Source organism: Podarcis vaucheri (assembly GCF_965113315.1).
Source record: "Podarcis vaucheri genome assembly, chromosome: 12".
In the NCBI taxonomy this organism is placed as follows: domain Eukaryota; kingdom Metazoa; phylum Chordata; class Lepidosauria; order Squamata; family Lacertidae; genus Podarcis; species Podarcis vaucheri.
Window position 1 is genome coordinate 44,995,532 of NC_138750.1, and position 17,547 is coordinate 45,013,078.

Genomic DNA, 17,547 nt, shown 5'->3' on the forward strand with positions numbered 1-17,547 from the left:
TAAGTTTGTTCTATAACAACTAAGTTTGTTCTAAGTTGGTCTATAAGGTGCTACTGGACAGTTTTTTTATTTTTTTATTTCGACTGCGTCAGACCAACATGGCTACCTACCTGAATCTTGAAGAAGGCAGGCCTCTTGATGTTCTTCTTCCAAACCATTTAGGGCTTTAAACCAGCACTTTGAATTGGGTCTTGTGAAACATACCATAAGCCAGCAAAGATACACTGATCACAGAATTGTAGATTTGGAAAGGATGCCCAGGGCCCTCTAGTCCACGCCCAACCCCCACAATGCAGGAATCTCAACACGCGGTCCCCCATCCAATTTGCAACCATACAAGACTCTTCTTAGCTTTGGAAATGTGCTAGTAGTTTTATTGTTGCACCACTGATCCTAAAACTGGGCTCCCGTCAGCAACCTAGCTGATTCATTCTCCACCAGCTGAAGTTTCCAAAGCACTTTGAAGCCAGCCCCAAGTACAGCACATTACAGTAATATTATATGGATGTAAACAAGGTATGTGTAACTGTGGCAAGATTTGCCTTCTCCAGGACTGTAGTCTAAGCTAGCCAAAAACACTTGTGGCCACAGCTGCCACTTCTCTATCCAGGAGTAACACTGGGTCTTGAACTCCCCAAGCTATACACCTGCTCTTTAATTACAAAGTTGTTTACTGGCTAGTGAACTTTCCCCATTGGGTTTTAGGCACCAGTGTACAGCAGATTCTTTCCATAATGCAAGTTTAAGCAACGAATCCCATCTGCTGCCTGGGGGGAAAATAGCATTACAAGTAGAAGGGAGACATTAGCTGTGATGTTGTTCAAAGCTTTGATGCTAATACTGTTTGAGGTGCTGTTTTATATTTAAGAGTTGCATGTATATAGATTTTCACCCACCTGTGTTCAATTTTATTATACTAGTCTGCAGTGTTGAAAACAGTATGAGTGGCAGGTCTATTTTTCTTTTGCATTTGATGCCATAATATTTCTCCAGAGGGTGATATGCTGTTGCTTCATGACGGCATAGCTCTAGTTGGATTAAGTTCCTTATACCTGTGAGGGTAACTGTAATGTGTTTTACTTTAAGCAAGTTCACTCTCTCAGCAAGAATTGGGAGGGGAATGCGTAGGTTCCATAAACTGTATCTTAAGAGGCTGAGAACAAAGTAGTAAGTAATGCCCATAGGTGAACTGTAGAATTGGAATGTCGAGGAAATGCCCCCTGAGTATAATACATATGTACACTGCAAAAGCATTTGTAAAATATTTTTTGGAAAAATGAGTTATCAAAAACTAATTTGTTACAGATTACGTTTGTTTCACCCTCTGCTTCCAAGTTTCTCAGCACAGCATAGATGGTGGTTCTTTTCCCCCACCCTCCCAGTTTTCTCTCACAACAACCCTGTAAGGTCGTTACACTGAGGAGAGTTTAGCTCAAGAAACCCAGGGAGCTTCATGGCTGGGTGGAGATTTCAGTCTGCATTTCCTTGATACTTACTCCAGCCCTCTAACCACTATACCACTGGGCTCTTAACATACTAGCTGATATTTTGTGGTATGTTAATGAGGAAGAGCTGTTTGTGGAAATGAAAAGCAGCTTTAGAAAATATGGAAAGCTGGGGAAAGAGGGATCACTTCTGTTTTGTTTTCGCTGGTCATATGAAACGTGAACCTTTGTTTGTGTTAGCCAACCCTCATTCTGTATCTGAAGGGGTGTGGCAGCTAAATTGCAGGCTACCAAACCTGTGGCTGTGAATTATTAATTTTTAAGTCTCTTTATATTGCTCCACAGGTGCAAAGTGACAGTGGGAAAATTGCCCCTTTGTCCCCTACTATTGTAACGTCTGTTTCAACCATGGTGTCTGCATTGTCGCCGGTGTATAGTAAGGATCTGCATGTGAAGCCAGCAGAAGACGAGGTGGTGAATGAGATTGGGAAACCTGATTTCAGATACCACTCTCCAGCGGAAAACGCAGATACTTCATTAAAAAACACCCTGAAAACGGAATTGTGGCAGCCTTCGGTGGAATTGAGAGAGAGCAACTGGCAGTCGAGGGAGCCTGAAGAGACAGAGCCCAGGGGATTCGTAAAACGTGAAGAGAATGCTGCGAGAAAGCGAAGCTCTTTTGAGGAAGAGCCACCGCTTCCTGTTCCTGATAAAACGGAGGACTACAACAAAGAGATGAAATATGCATTCCCAAGAAAAAGCAGCATGGAATTGTTTAGCCCACAGCCTCTTTGTCAGCCTGCTGAACAAAAGGAATTCGCCAGCGACACTCTGAAGAATAAACGGGAAGTCAAAGGCCAGTCCTCTGAGGAAACGATGGATTATGAAGGAATTGTGGCAAGATCAACCCTGCAGAGAGGTAAATGCCTCAGTGTGTGCTGCCACCCAATTTAAAGAAATCTTAGCCTGTTTGTTGTTTTGAGTTCTTAAAAGCAATTAATTAAAAGGCTTGGATGGCATAAATTTGTAGATGATTGAAGCAGTTATGAAGAGGGGGCGGGGACCATTGTTTATACAGGTGTCCCTAACAAGCTTTTTAGCTTAAGAGGCATTCTGTCCTCTGTGAGGGGGGAGGAGGGAATGCCTCATCTGTCGCTCGCTAAGGGTTGTGGGGTTTTTTTGTAAATGCTTGTATTAAAAATAATTAACATGGGGTGGAAAAACACAGGTTGTTAGTTGTAGGAGATAACAGCTTTCACACTGTGACCACTCTTGGGCCAGCTTCATGGCCTCCATGACATCTGTGGGGCTGTCTCATATTGTCATGGTTGGAAGAGACACTGAAGTAACCCTGTTGTCATAGTTGGACCATTTACTAGTGGTCGTTTATTTCAGCGAGAGAGAACTTTGCACTGCCCCCCTCTCCTGGGGTGAAATACTGATTAAGATGGTATACCCTGGTGGCTTATTGAATCCAATGGATTCCTGAATGCTTTTGGATATTTTCTGCGGTACAGAAAAGGCAATTCTGTTCAGACCACAACCTCACTTTGGAACGGCGAGATGCAACAGGCCATTTTCCACAACCACATCTTGAGTGCCATTGTTAATGCTGCTGATTGGTACCTTGGACACTTAATTGTAAACAACGCACCCACACATACACCGTAAAGTGTGACGATGACCATGTCTATTGTGTGGTAGTGAGGCATACTTTTTTGCCCTTCATTGCAACCTCAAATAACCACCCAACAGATGCTTTTTGTGGAAGCGGATGTCTGACTTGGCACATGGGGTATTGTAGTCTTTGGAGGCCTGTTGTGACAGATTAGCAATGCTAATTGAGTGTACAAAATCACTCATCTCCATGATGACTTGGGCATCATTGTTGTGGCTTTTGTCGGATTATACAAGATAGAGACCAGAACTGTGGTGTGACGTGTCTTTAAGATTCAACAAAGGCGAGGGCTTTTGCCTGAGCATTCTCGCTTGAGTCCTTTACCTGAGTTGGGGACAGCATAGTCTCTGGAAATGTGTTCCTTGGGAAACTTGAGAATTGCCTCTTTCTCCATCTTGCTCTTCCCCAGCGCTGGCGTTCAGTGGAAGAAACACATTAGCATTGTATACTGCATCATTTAGGACCAATACATTAGCATGCTACATTGGGACTCAATGAAATCTCTTAGTGTGAATAACCAGAAGTACCATTTTCCCCAAGCCACCTGGGTCTGTGTGTGCATGCGCGTTCACATTCACATGCGTATGATGTCAGATTTTTGGCATCTTGCAAATGATGCAAGAAACTCAACATCTATTTTCATTGCACTGGAGAGTTATGAGAACTCACAGGGACTCAAGGAAGCTGCCTTATAAAGAGCCAAACCATTGGTTCCTCAAGCTCAGTATTGTCTACACTGTTTGGCAGAACCTCTCCAGGATTTTAGACATGGATCTGTCCCAGCTCTATCTAAAGTTGACGGGGACTGAATATTGGACCTTTTGCATGAAAAGCAGGTGCTATTCTGCTAAGCCTGCAGCCCTTCCAAGTCCCCAAACTTCCAAGTCTACAGTTCTGTGGCTCTACAATTCCTTCCTTCTGAATCACTGACTCTTGGTTAGTTCTTCTAGCCACAGAATTCTAGTGACACTGTAATTTTGTAAAGCATGAGAAAAATCCATCATTGTGGTGGAAAGCACCTAATTTGTAACCTGGATTGTATAATTCATTATACGAAACAAAGAAGTTACCTGTCAGTTTGAGTGATGTGTTTTGCAGGTTTTTGCTTTTTTGCAATTAAGCACTCATTCTGAACTCCCCACCCCCCACCCCTCAGAGCATGATGAGCCAATTTCAGAACTTGTGGGAACAGCAGCAACAAAGAGCTATTCTCAGTCTGCGGCTGCGGGATCCTGTAGACAGCAGGAAACCTCTGAGCTGTTAGAGGGAAAACTAGACTCCAGGGAGAGCAAAGCTGAAATTATGGAGGACACCCTTGACGCGTCCAACAAAACTATGTCAATTAAAGAAAGGTAAACAAACTCTTCTTCTTTTGAAGTATCTTGTTTTCTCTCTTCTTTTATAGTAGAAGTATTTAGTGTGGTGATGTGCAAGAACATCCACTGGGGAATTTCTTAATCTGTGTATTAAAATCATAAAGTCTAAACCTGAGTGATAATTAAAAAGGAAAAAAAGTTTAGTGTTGAAAGTGAAACTATAAAGGGAAGGCATCCTTGAAATCTGGGTAAATCAGTATTATAGTTTAGGATCGTAGGAAGCTGCCTTATACCAAGTCAGACCAATGCTCTGTCTAGCTCAATAGTGTCTGCACTGACTGGCAGAGGCTGTCCATGTTTTCAGAAGGGGGCATTCCTTGGAGACGGCAGGGATTTAACCTGGGACCTTCTGTGTGCAAGGGACATAGTCCACTGAAGGAGCTTCTCCACCCCAATCATTGAGCCTGGATGCTGAGATCCCTCTCCGAGGATCTTTTGGCGGTTTCTTCATTTTGAGAAGTGAAGCTACAGGGAACCAGGCAGAGGGCCTTCTGGGTGGTGGCCCCCACCCTGTGGAATGCCCTCCCATTAGATGCCAAGGAAATAAACAACTACCTGACTCTTAGAAGACATCCGAAGGCAGCCCTGTATAGGGAAGTTTTTAAATGTTTGATGCTTCACTGTGGATTTATAATTTGTTGGAAGCCGTCCAGAGTGGCTGGGGCAACCTAGTCAGATGGGCGCCATATAAAAAATAAATTACTACTACTACTACTACAGCCCTTCCTGAATACAGTGAAGTGAAAATCTCAAATTAATTTCTCCATCTTCCGTTAGATAGCTGAACCAAATTGTTAGACTCCAGCAAATCAAACAATGGCTTTTTGCAAGAATGGCTGTGGGTAGTCCATGATCAGAATGTAATATTCAGCATTTTGAGTTCCCACCCTATTTCTTCAACCTGGAAGTGTCCTTAACGGCTCTGGAAATGGACATGAAAGTATGTGGATAATTCCTGGTTGAGCTAGACGTTTTTTCTCTCCGCCATGCATAGCAAACAGATGTGCATACATTATAAGTAACAATTAAGCTTCTCCCACCTTATAATTTGAGTTGGTCTGGCATGCAATGTACAGTCATACCTTGGTTCTCAAACGGAATCTGTTCTGGAAGTCAGCTTGACTCACAAAAACTTTTGGAAACCAAGGTGTGGCTTCTGATTGGCTGCAGGAGCTTCCTGCACGTGTTGGACGTTTGGCTTCCAAAAATAGTTCGCCAACCAGAACAGTCACTTCCAGGTTTGCGGTGTTTGGGAGCCAAAAGGTTCAAGAACTAAGCTGTTGGAAAACCACAGTACAACTGTACACAGCCCCTGTAGGGCCTTTTTGATGATCTCCTCACACAGCTATAGTTTTTTTCCTCTCCAAGGCATATTAAGTGTATTCCAGGTCATAGTTTGGCATCAAATCAGTGGCCTGATTCCAATATTGCCCATGAGTTTACAGCAGGGATAGTAAACCAGTAGCCCTCCAGAGGCTGCTGGACTCCAGCGCCCATAAGCTCCAGCCAGCATGGTCAGTGATAACGATGATGGGAATTGTAGTCCAGCAACAAAGCAGTGAACATGCTGGCAATATTTGTGTGCTGAGTTTAGAACTACTCACCAGTACTTTTTATTTCCTTTTTTCTTTTTTACCACTTCCATGCATTTGATGATAGAGAAGTGCTGCATGGTTATTTTCAAAATACTGTACAAAAGAAATGGCCACATTGCCTGTACTAAACACAAAAGCTCCTTTAAGGAGTGATACGCAGCCCACTTGTTTGAGGAAGGATCTGGGGGAGGGGGAAAAGACGAAGCAAGGAAGATGGGGAACTTTCAACCCCTGCTCCAGTGTCAAATTGCCACAGAACCTCTGGTTGTCCCCAGAGGGTGTGGAATAAGCACATCAAAACACATCAAAGAGAAGAAAGCAGACTCCCCCTGGGCAAGAGGCAGCAGGAGTGGGGTTTCCTCTGGTGTGGCTTTTCCTGTCTTTCAGCTTTTACGCACAAGGATGAAGGATTACTTGGTACCAGTGTTGGAAACTGGGATATGAAAGCTAGAAGCTAAATGGCACCTTAAACCTATGTTATGGGCACAACAACAGAATGTATAGGCCTGCTGTTTTAATAACAAGAATTCAGAGCTGAAAATAACTGCAGCTAAAATATTTTGTACATTTTTCACATGGTCTAGTCCTTCCCCTGCCCCCTCCCTGATATTCTTAAGAGGGTCTCATCTCCAGTCTTCAGAGAGTAGCTGGAAGTGGGAAGGCAAACAAAGCTCCTCCTTTCCTTCCACTCTGCAGTTTTAATCTGAAATCTTAGGCGCAAATACTGCATCCAGAGCTCAGAAACTGCTCACACTAATGAAATTCACTGTTGCAAAATGCACCAAGAAATACGGGAGTTTCGAACACTGCTTGGTACATATCGCTTAGATATTTCCCCAGGGAAAATTAAGGCCAGGGGTCAGAGCTCACTCTTTTGAGGTAGAGAAGTGGTAGCTGTCTCCCCCACCCAGAGCCGTAGCTAGGTAAACTTGTGCCCCTGAACTGTCCAGATTGTGCCCCATAGCCATGGACAAATTAGTTCCTCTTTCCGCCTCTCCTCCAACCCCCCAACCCCCGCTTCCACATATTCAATTCACCCTCTGTTTAAAACCATTTCTTATGAGGCACTAATTTATATTTATATTTATGGACATATTTTTAGCCAATTTTGCACGCCCCCGTCACCTGCACGCCTGGCTACAGCCCTGCCCCCACCCTACCCTGAATCTGTGCATGGCATTTTACAGAGTAACATAACACACACTCCACAAAAAGACAGATCCCTGCCCCAAGCTGCGTGCAGTCTAAATTCTGAGAGAAAATGGTTTTGTAACTTAACATTGTTCAGTATATTGGCTTCTGGAGAGGCGGATTATGTATAGTTTTGACTAAAATATGGGTGTGGTTTTATAATTATTTTGTTATTTCCCCCCCCCATATATTTATGAATTGTTAACTGAATGGTTTTTGTTGTTGTTATTATTGTTGTTGTTGTTGTTCAATTTATATCCCTCCCTTCCTCCCAAAGCAGCTCAGGGCAGGAAGCATGTCTCATATTTTTTTAATTAAAAAAAAATACAACTAGAAATAAAACCACATTTTAAAACAGTTTAAAGCTGTTGAAAACATCTACAAACAGTTAAAAACACAAACATTTAAGGCAAGTTTGCAAAATCTATAATACTCTGATTTCATGGTTGGAGGCAGTAATGCTTATGAATACCAGCTGCTGGAAACCGTAGCGGGGAGAATGCACTTGGGCTCAGGACCTGCATTGGGGTATCTGGGTGGTCACTGTGACAACAAGATGTGGGGATAGATGTGCTGTAGGATGTAGGAAGCTACTTTGAGCCTTGTATTGGTCCTCTGTCTACTGCCAGCCGCTTTCCAGAGCCGCATACAAAGTTTTCCCCAGCCCTACTTAAAGATGGCAGGGGTTAAATCTGAAACCTTCTGCCAGCAAAGCATGTGCACCACCACAGAGTCATGACCCACCCCCAATCCCAGGTGTGTTGCTGTGTAATGTGTGCAACAGCCCCGTGAAAGGGATACAGAAGACTGCTCAGAATAGTTCAGCGCGTTATCTTTTGGCTTCCTCGCTTTCAGGCTGGCACTCCTGAAGAAGAGCGGTGAAGAAGACTGGAAGAACAGGCTGAACAAAAAGCCGGAGTTTGGCCGGTTATCTGTCGTTGAGCGTGGCCCCCAGCTGCCAGAGATGGAGCCGCTGTTTGCGAAGAAGGTAAAGTTGCCCATGTATGGGGAAGGTATTTCACTTGAAAGCACTTCGGCGCTCCAGATGCATCAATGCTAGAGAAGCATGCCTGTCTGGAGGTAACAGCTGTTGCTTGTAGCATGGCAATTCATCACCAGCCGGGTTTGAACTTGAAGCACAACCAATCTATCTCTCTTATGCACCGAGGACAGTTATCTGAGATGCTTTCTTTGCTGAACAAATGATTCCCCACCCCCGGTGTCTTGGCACGAGGTTTATGTCTGAATGGAAGAACGTTAAACATATGCTTTGCAAAATAATTAAGGAATGCAATTACGTTAGGAGCATCTTGACTTAACATCAGAGTCAAAGCAGTATTCCTCTAATGCAACCTTCCTCACCCGGGTGTCCTCCAGTTCTTTTGGAGTACAACTCCCACCATACATTAGCAATAGTGGCCGGCACACATGGGAGTTGTAGTCCAAAACATTGGGGGGGGCACTAGGTTGGGGAAGGCAGATCTAATGTAAAGGCAGGGTGGGGGCCCTTATCTGGCCTGAGGGACAGAAATTAACATCCCTACCTTGGTGGGCCAAATTTGATTGGTGGACAGGGCTGCACACCTGTGAATCCCTTAACATCAAAGTGATGTCCTGTGATGCTTCGCTTTGGGACTTTGCAGCACAGCACAGGGCTCTTTGAAAGTCCTTTCCCAACGGCTCCTCAAAGTGTACCACATAGCCATTTTCATTTTAAAGTAGTGCATTTGTATTTTAATCCTGAAAGATAGCCATGTTGGTACATTTTAGCAAAAAGTCTCATGGTCTCACTTTAAAGAAAAAAAGTTTAAATGAGGTGCAAGCTTTAGGGGACTCATTTGCAGAAGCTTATTCCAGAATAACATGTGGCACAGCTCTCTTGTGTTTTATTGTTTCTGCAACCCTTAATGGATATTTAGCTACTTAACAAGTTATTCTTTGGTAAGAATCATAGGTGAGAAGTGAGTCCATTCCACAACCGCAGTAGAAGAGAAAATTTTTTGAAGTCAGGCAAGGGAAGCCTGTGGTCCTTCAGATGATATTGGAGTTACAACTTCCTTCATCCTTGACCACTAGCAATGCTGGTTGATGGGAATTGTAGTCTGCCAACATCTTGAGAGGCACAGGTTCCTCATTGCTGTTCTAAGTATTGTAGGATTTCACCTCTCTGTATTGTGTAGCTCTGTAGCTCTATTTCCTGGAGTGTGAGATGTGAAATCTTAAAGAATGTATATTTTATTGAGGTCACTAACAGCAATTCATTCGTGGAACTTACAGTGCTCTTTTAACCTGAATTATCCCATTTTATCTCTTCTCTTTATAATTGTATGGTGTAAAGTAATACTGAAAGGATTGATTAATCAACTAAAGCATTTGCCGATCGATTTTCGGCTCAGCATTAAGGACACTGTTTTAAAACAAAAACATTCTTTGGCTCAGGTTAGTCAGTCTAATTATAGAGCATGACAATATTATCATTATGTCTTTTTTTCTTCAAACCAAGAATGGTAGCTTTTGTTAAGGAAGCTTTAATTCAATTCCTTCAATATCTCCAAAAAGTATTTATATTATACCAAGACTTTGATGATATGGAAATTATTTTAAATTTAATTAAGTAACTGGAACAGTTGAAGGGCACATGATTAATCAGCTAAAAATTCTTTGATCACTTGATCTGCTATGAAAACAGCCCCCTCTCAGCCTCCTTTTAAAAAATTATAATCTTCAACTTAGCAGGTTCTTCTAAATTCTGCTGCTGAAATAAATTCTCCCTTTTTTGTTATTCTAATTGTTCGATTTTGAATTCATTCATCTTAGATGAAGGAGATAAAAAGGTATGCAATTTCAAGTGTGGCTTTTATCTGGCTGAGCCAGCTACTCAAAGTGCATTAGCCAGAACAGGTGGCATGTCTACTCAGAAGCCATTCACAGCGCATTCCTAGGCATGTCTACTCAGAAGTAAGCCCCACGGTGTGCAGTGGAGTAGAATTGCAGTCTTCATCTTTTTATGGCAAACCAAAGTGTCTCTTCTCACCATCCACCTTCATTGAATAATTCCATTTAAGATTTCAAATGGATTGCTTTTGGCAGATCAAACCAAAGAGCTGACTATGTCCAGATTAGAACAGCCCTGGAAACTTGCTGGAGGGGTGAGGTAGAACCTTCTACGACAGAGGTTTTCAACCTCTTTTGGGTCCACGGCTCCCTTGACCAACTACATTCTTTCTGTGGCACCCATGTGGGGCTCAGGAGCCCAGTCATGTCACCCCTTGCCTGCAGAGCTGGCAGCCTCTCACCCTTTCTTGAACACCCTCCCTTGTGGAGCATTCCCTCAGTCTCCTCTCCACTCCTCTCCTCTCCTCTCTCCTTGGGAATCCTCTGGGCAGCTGCTGCCGCCACCCCTGGTCCCTCATACTGCCCTACAGTGGCCTGGGAAGAGGATGCCCCCAGCCTTAGTACCCCAATGGAGACCGGCCAATGGTGAATGTGAGGCCAGCACCTTACCTTGAGAGGCAGCAGCAGGCGCTGCCAGGCCTGCATAGAGGAAAGGCTCCCCTTCAGCACTGGGCACTCAGCTCCCAGGCAGGGAGCACAAGAAAGGCCAGTGAAGCACCTGCCTGGCCTCCCATTTGTCTGTCCATTCCCAACAGCAAGGGTTGATGGACTGCCTCACTGGGCTCCCTCGCCCACTTGCTTGCTTACTCTGAGGCTGCCTCAGCTCCTGGCAACCAGCACCCCCTGGCCAGCGCCAGAGGCATCCATTGACCTGGGGAGCTTCTAGTCAGGGCTGCTGCATCAAACAGCTGTGCAGGCGTTTGGGAGGCAGAGACGCGAGAGGGCATCAGAGGAAGGAAAGAGGGATGGAGGCCAGTGTTGCACCCAGCACCCCTGACCATCATTTAAGGCACTCCAGGGTGAAAACCACTGTTCTATGATATAATAAAATGTTGTCTTCAAGAGAGCCATACAAATGGCCAGCAGGAAATAATCAGCAGATTCATACTAGCAGTTTATCTCCCAACAGTTACCAAATACGCTATTAAATCTGATCCTGGAAGAAGATGCCTCCAGAATGTATCCTTACTAGTCCAGACATTTAAACACATCAATCTCAGAAAAGCTGGATGATACACACATTTTGCTTTTAAGCCTCGTTCACTGGAAAGATTTCAAAGTGTAGGACTAGGGCGCAAAAGGTCAAATGCTGGAAGCAGCTTGGAACTTTCAGAAAGGCATTTAATGGCCTTTAAAATGCAAGTTAGGGAATGTCATCTCACTGCTATTTCACTACCACTCCAAACCTGTCTTACTTTTCAAATATCTAGTATGGGGAAGAGTCATGGCTTCATTTTAAGACAGCAGCATTCAGTTCCTCAAAGGCCCTCTCTTACTGCATATCTGCAGTTGGGCATCTCTCTGATATTTTATAAAGGACTGCATTATTTCTAGTGCTGATGAAAGCTACACTGGCTGATCAAACCTGAATCTCTGATACCATCCATTTATAGTAGGAATTGTTCAGAAAAACGATACTAGGAATGATATTTTTGCTTTCTTGAAAATTGTGTAAACTGTTAATTGGCTGTTGGTGCATGATGTTATGTATTGAAGCCTGTGGCTGACTTTGCTTGGTACGTCTTGCATATACTTCTGGATGTAGCTTGGAGCAGCAACCTGTAACTCTTCTAAAAATAAATGATGCACTTGTAAGATAGCACAGCCATCCAGTGGAATAGACCTGTAATGGTTTTCAGCAAAAGTATGGCATTAAATGCTTAAATGAGCTTAAGGCTCTTTTGCATCTAGAGAAGAACGTCCATTATTTTTCCAGGAATTAAGCACACCTCTGAAATGTTTAAAGGTAAAGGTAAAGGTACCCCTGCCCATTCGGGCCAGTCTTGCCAGACTCTAGGGTTGTGCGCTCATCTCACTCTAGAGGCCGGGAGCCAGCGCTGTCCGCAGACACTTCCGGGTCACGTGGCCAGCGTGACAAGCTGCATCTGGCGAGCCAGCGCAGCACACGGAACGTCGTTTACCTTCCCACTGGTAAGCGGTCCCTATTTATCTACTTGCTTCCGGGGGTGCTTTCGAACTGCTAGGTTGGCAGGCGCTGGGACCGAACGACGGGAGCACACCCCGCCGCGGGGATTCACACCACCGACCATGCGATCGGCAAGTCCTAGGCGCTGAGGTATTACCCACAGCGCCACCCGCGCCACTATTAAAAAATAGTTTAGGCACCCTAAACTATTTCAAGTGAATACATAAAATATCAAGCCTTTTTACCTCCCCACTCCACGGTGTTCCATAAAACAATAGTTATTTAGAGAATGAGGAATTAAAATAAATTGATGGCCTTAATATTGGGGTGCTCTTCTAAATTAAAATGTTTTACATATAATTGAGATCTACTATGCAAACTGGTATCCTGAGTGCTGATGGTTTGTAATGCCCTTTTATGCATAGAGGAAAACATTTTCACTATAAAAGCATTTGCATACTTTGGAGTGAAACTTTATACCTTTTTATTGTACATGCCAACTTTCTTGGTTCCAAAAATAGCTGTTGGTAGGCATACAGAGATTAGGCAAGATCCAATATAGTATGAGCATTTGTGCAACAGGGCTTCTTTTTCCCCTCTACCATACAGTTTTCCAGAAACCCCCAAAATCTGCTCCACATAGTTGGGGAACACTCTGGAGCAGATTTTTGGAACATGTGGGGTGTAGAGGAGAGAAGAGAAACCAGAAGTCTGCTTGGGCAAGCAGATTTTTGTTTACGTGGGCTGCCATAATTGGACCTTATTTATCATAATTTTTTTTTGCCAACCTGTGATGTTATAAGAGACATGCTATTTGTGGCACCCTTTCCTTGAATTAGAACATGCTTCATATTTTAATAGCAATAAGTTGTTTCCATGTTGCCTCCTGGAATGACCCCCTGTGTTTAACATTCAAATCTATTGCACGTATTGTACATAATATGAGACGAGCCCTGCTGGATCAGGCCAAAGCCCATCTAGTCCAGCATCCTGTTCTCACAGTGGCCAACCAGATGCCTAGGGAAAGCCCATAAGCAGAACATTAATGCCTCTCTTCCCACTTCTGCTGCCCAGCAACTGGTATTAGAGGCCTTTTGCCTCCAACATTGGAAGCTGCACATAGTCATTGTGGCTAGTGGCCATTGGCAGCCTTATCTTCCATGAATTTATCTATTCCTCTTCTAAAGCCATTCAGGTTTTTGATGCCATCATTATATCTTAGGACAGCAAATTCCGGATGTGCTGTGTGAAGAAGTATTTTGCTTTATCTGTCTGAATGTTCCAACATTCAGCTTTAGCAGCTAAAATTGTATTTGGTTCAGTATACTGAAGACTCCTAGGCATGAACTAAAGCTTATCTGTTTTCATATCTGACCTTGCCTTCTTGGCTTGTTCCCTTTCCCGTCACGGTTTCATAATCGCACGAGGGAAACGTTCGAATCATCTCTGTTAGGTTGTCTCTTTATTGAAAAGCACACCCTAGTCGGCTTAGAGTTCCAGATTATGCAGTGAGCTCCAAGTCATGTGAGTGGAATATTAAATCAGCAAAGGGGGTTTGAAATGCGTTTCATTCCAACAAAGTGCTCCTGCAAAAATGGTGCTTTTTAATCTCCTACTGAGACCTAAAAGCGACCTTTTCAGGCTGACATCCTGCTTTAGAGCTATTCTTACATCAAGCGTTGATTCCCAAAATATCCATGGCAAATGTAGTGGGTCTAGCCACTAGACGGCAGCTTGCTTTTCTTTTGGAACTGCAGCTATCATTATGTTCAGCAGACCCACTGTGAGTTTTAATCCGACTAGGAGCAGTGGCACTAGGAATGCAAGGTTCCTCCTGCAGCTACACCTCTCTCCTGCTCTGCAATGTTTCCTGTTTGTTTTAACCTGTAGGAAGGAGGAGGAGTTACAGATTATAATGCCATGTCTAAGCTGTTTTGGGTAAGCCTGACTCTAATGCATAGGGGTTATTCTAGGCTCACTGTGGTGGTTCTTTGGGTGCAATTCTGTATTCCCTTCAGCCAATGGTTCCCTTTCTGGAAGTGGTGCATCAAAATAATGGACAGTTCTTTGTTTCAGGAAGAGCTAAACGCATTGCAGTCTAAAAGCATTGCTTTGTGGTTAATGGTGTGCTGTACATATGCTTTCTCATGCAGTTGACTTGCCTAAGATCCAGGAAAATCCAGATGTATGGCAGCCCTATTTTGGCATGCTTCTTTCTGATACCACTAAAGCTTTTAATTATCGCATGTGAGTGGCTTCAGGAAAGTGTGTGTGTGTGGTTTTTATTTACTATTGCAGAATATTGTCTGGTGTGGGAGAAATTTGATGGATAAGGTTGCAAACTACTACAAAAGGTTTAGCATGAAGTGATCACTACTTTGTCCCTTACCGTCTTGCACATCATCTTCATACCTTTTTAATTCTCTCATATTGCTTCTGCCCCCTGTCCATAGGAACCTGTCTATGCTTCTACTTATTCTCCTGCTATAGCTGCTGCCCATAAACTTCATCCCTTTGTACCTATTAATCAGGTGAGCAAATCTTGCAGACTCAGACATTGCAATGATTTGTCAAGTGCTTGTTCATGCGGAGGGGGTATAGGATTGTGTCTATGTTACACTCAGACCCGTTGAAATTAATGGAGCCAAGTTAGCCATCTTCATTCATTTCAATGGGTCTACGCAGAGTATGACTAGCATTAGATACAACCCATAGTTCCCTTGTCCCTTCCTTTCTCTTTCATCCCTTCTCTCTCTCTCTCTCTCCCCCCCCCACACACATACATATATATGTCTGGAAATCATTAGTACTGAATTGTGGCCGGCCATTATGTACTCTCCTCCTTATAAAGCAGAACACACAGCAGCATACAACCTAATCATTTTTAACATCTAATCATTTGGGTTGCTTTCAAGAGTGGCATTCGACTTGAATTCTGAACCTTGGAATGATGTGAATCTGTCTTCAGTGCATTAAAACATTTAATGCCTTGTTTTTGAAATTCACACATCCACTGTTTTCTAGTGTGGGTGAAGCCATGGGCCCCCACCCTTCCCAGGAGGGGAGCTCAGATTCCAAAGATGGTGGTCAGCTACCAACAATTATCATGACACCTCCACCCCCATTCACTGGGGCAGGATAAGTCTGGATTTGTTCAACTTAACTAACCCCGTTTCCAGATGGCCGATTCCTTGTAACTTGGTGCATTAGCAAAATGTTTGTTTCTTACTCTGAAGGTGGTCAAAAAAGGCACTATTAGTGTCATAAAAGTTTTTATGATTCACTCTGTTGTTTACATATTGTTGAGCACAGTGTAGAGCCTTTTTGCTTGTTTCCTTCCTTCCTGTAGGTCTAATGTATAATAAAAACTACAGTAAGAATGCTGCACAAACTGGGTTTTTCCTCTCTACTTGGAAAAGGGGGAAGGTGGAGAAATTGTGGGGTGGTTGTTGTGCTCCAGTTTGTTTGGCTTCATTCTCTTTTCCCCCACCCCTTTATGAAACTGGAGGCAATGACAGAAACCAGAAATGGTGATGTGTACCTGTGTGTTTGTAAAAATGGTTTTTGTCCCAGTCCTCAGCTGAAAAGGCACCCAGAGGGGCTTACATGAGAACAGTAATAAACAAGACAGAAGAATACACAATGCAAGAGGAAAACAAACAAGCAGGCACCATCCTAAAAGTTACTAAGTTCCTATAGCAGCTAATTTTTATGAAATCAGTTCAGGGAAAGGAGAAGTCCAGTGGCCTCAGCAGAGCTGATTAAACAGCCCTGTCTCTCATCTTTCCTCCTCCTAGAGCATGATGAAATTATCAGCTGCTCCAATGTAAACATTATTTTACTCAACATCAGCATATTATCATATATATTTTTTTATATATTGTGTGGCTGCCTTTCTCTAAATCCAAGATGTCTTACACATATAGCCAAGGCAGGTTACAGATTTAATATATGGATAGCCCAAATTCCAAAGCAAACATCTGAGTCAGTGGCTAGATTTCAGGGATTTGTTTTGCACCGCCTTAGAGGCAGATTATTTCTGTTGCTTGGGAAGTAGTGGCAACCCAGGGTAGCTATTTCACACAACCAAGCCATTGTTTGGAGGTTCTAGGTTTGAGCTTCTATAACTCAGGAAAAGGGGTTGGATGCTTATTGCTTCTGTTCTGTTTCTGCTTCTTTGCTTTTCCTCTCCTTCTCATACTTCCATTTTCTTTTTCCTCAAGGTCAGTAGTGCTAGTTTGAAAGATCCAAGCCCCCTGGCCTTTGAGCGTCACCCCTGGAGATGGAAGGTGAAATATTGCCTGTTCTGTCTGATTCTTTAGCTTAGAACCAAAACAATATGCAACTCAGTTTTGTGGTGACACTCTTTGGGAGAATTGTCAGCCAACAGAATGTATTATTTGGCTGAATGGATTCCACATTTCTGATAAGGGATCATTTTTGCAAATAAAAAAAAAAGTTACATGTGCATAACTTTATAAATGCATGCAAACATATAATATAATATATGTGGGCTGGAATTAAAGAATCTTCAGTAGGTGCCGGAAGTCCAACTAGGAGGGTGCCTATTTGGCCTCACCTGGCAAGGAGTTTCACAGAACTGAGCACACAATTCTGAATGCCTGGCTCCTCTAGTGGATATGTTCCATACATCCTAGCCATTTGGGGGAGCTAACAGTAACTCCCCTGAAGACCTTGGTGATTGGGCAGGGATGTAAGGGAACAGGCAGTCCTTAAGACATCCTGGACCCAATTGTTAAGGGCCTTGTTAATCAATACAAAAACCTTGAACCTGACTGAATAATGTATAGACAGCAAATGCAAGCTTTTTAGCAGCTTATGTGCTGGTGATAGCCTGTCCCCATCGACAGTCCAGCTGCAGAGTTTTTGCACATAGAGTGCATTGCAACAATCCATGTATTCTGAAAGGAACCTTGGAAGCAGATTTAATATACACATGAAAGCATTTCTTTTCTCCTTCTGTCCTGTATCTTTCAGTTAAGTTTCATCCACTAGGCCACCATCTCCAAAATCTCTCTTGATCTTCGTGTGTTCTGCTGTGCAGTGTGTCCATATGTTCAGAAGCAAAGTTGGTCATGCTAAGCACCAAAAAAAGTGATATGTCAGAGCCAGTGAGCGTAGCAATGGATAAAGGTTTTCCCTCCCTTGGGTTTAACTCAGAACTGGGTTTCAAAGCTGCCTCTTTTAATGATGTTTGAGT

General features: G+C 43.3%; 1 protein-coding gene across 15 annotated transcripts in view; it reads left to right on the top strand.

Annotated features, from left to right (window-relative positions):
- SVIL (supervillin) overlaps positions 1 to 17,547 on the top strand; it is a 145,567-nt gene that overhangs the window by 101,757 nt on the left and 26,263 nt on the right. For 12 of the 15 annotated variants that reach the window (XM_082193702.1, XM_082193703.1, XM_082193701.1 and 9 more), the window contains 5 exons: positions 1,791 to 2,364; positions 4,280 to 4,475; positions 8,141 to 8,273; positions 14,780 to 14,857; positions 16,550 to 16,615. In XM_082193702.1, coding sequence (XP_082049828.1) covers positions 1,791 to 2,364; positions 4,280 to 4,475; positions 8,141 to 8,273; positions 14,780 to 14,857; positions 16,550 to 16,615 — 1,047 coding nt within the window. The remainder of the gene's footprint in view (positions 1 to 1,790; positions 2,365 to 4,279; positions 4,476 to 8,140; positions 8,274 to 14,779; positions 14,858 to 16,549; positions 16,616 to 17,547) is intronic. The other 3 variants (XM_082193712.1, XM_082193706.1, XM_082193708.1) reach the window with 2 other exon arrangements.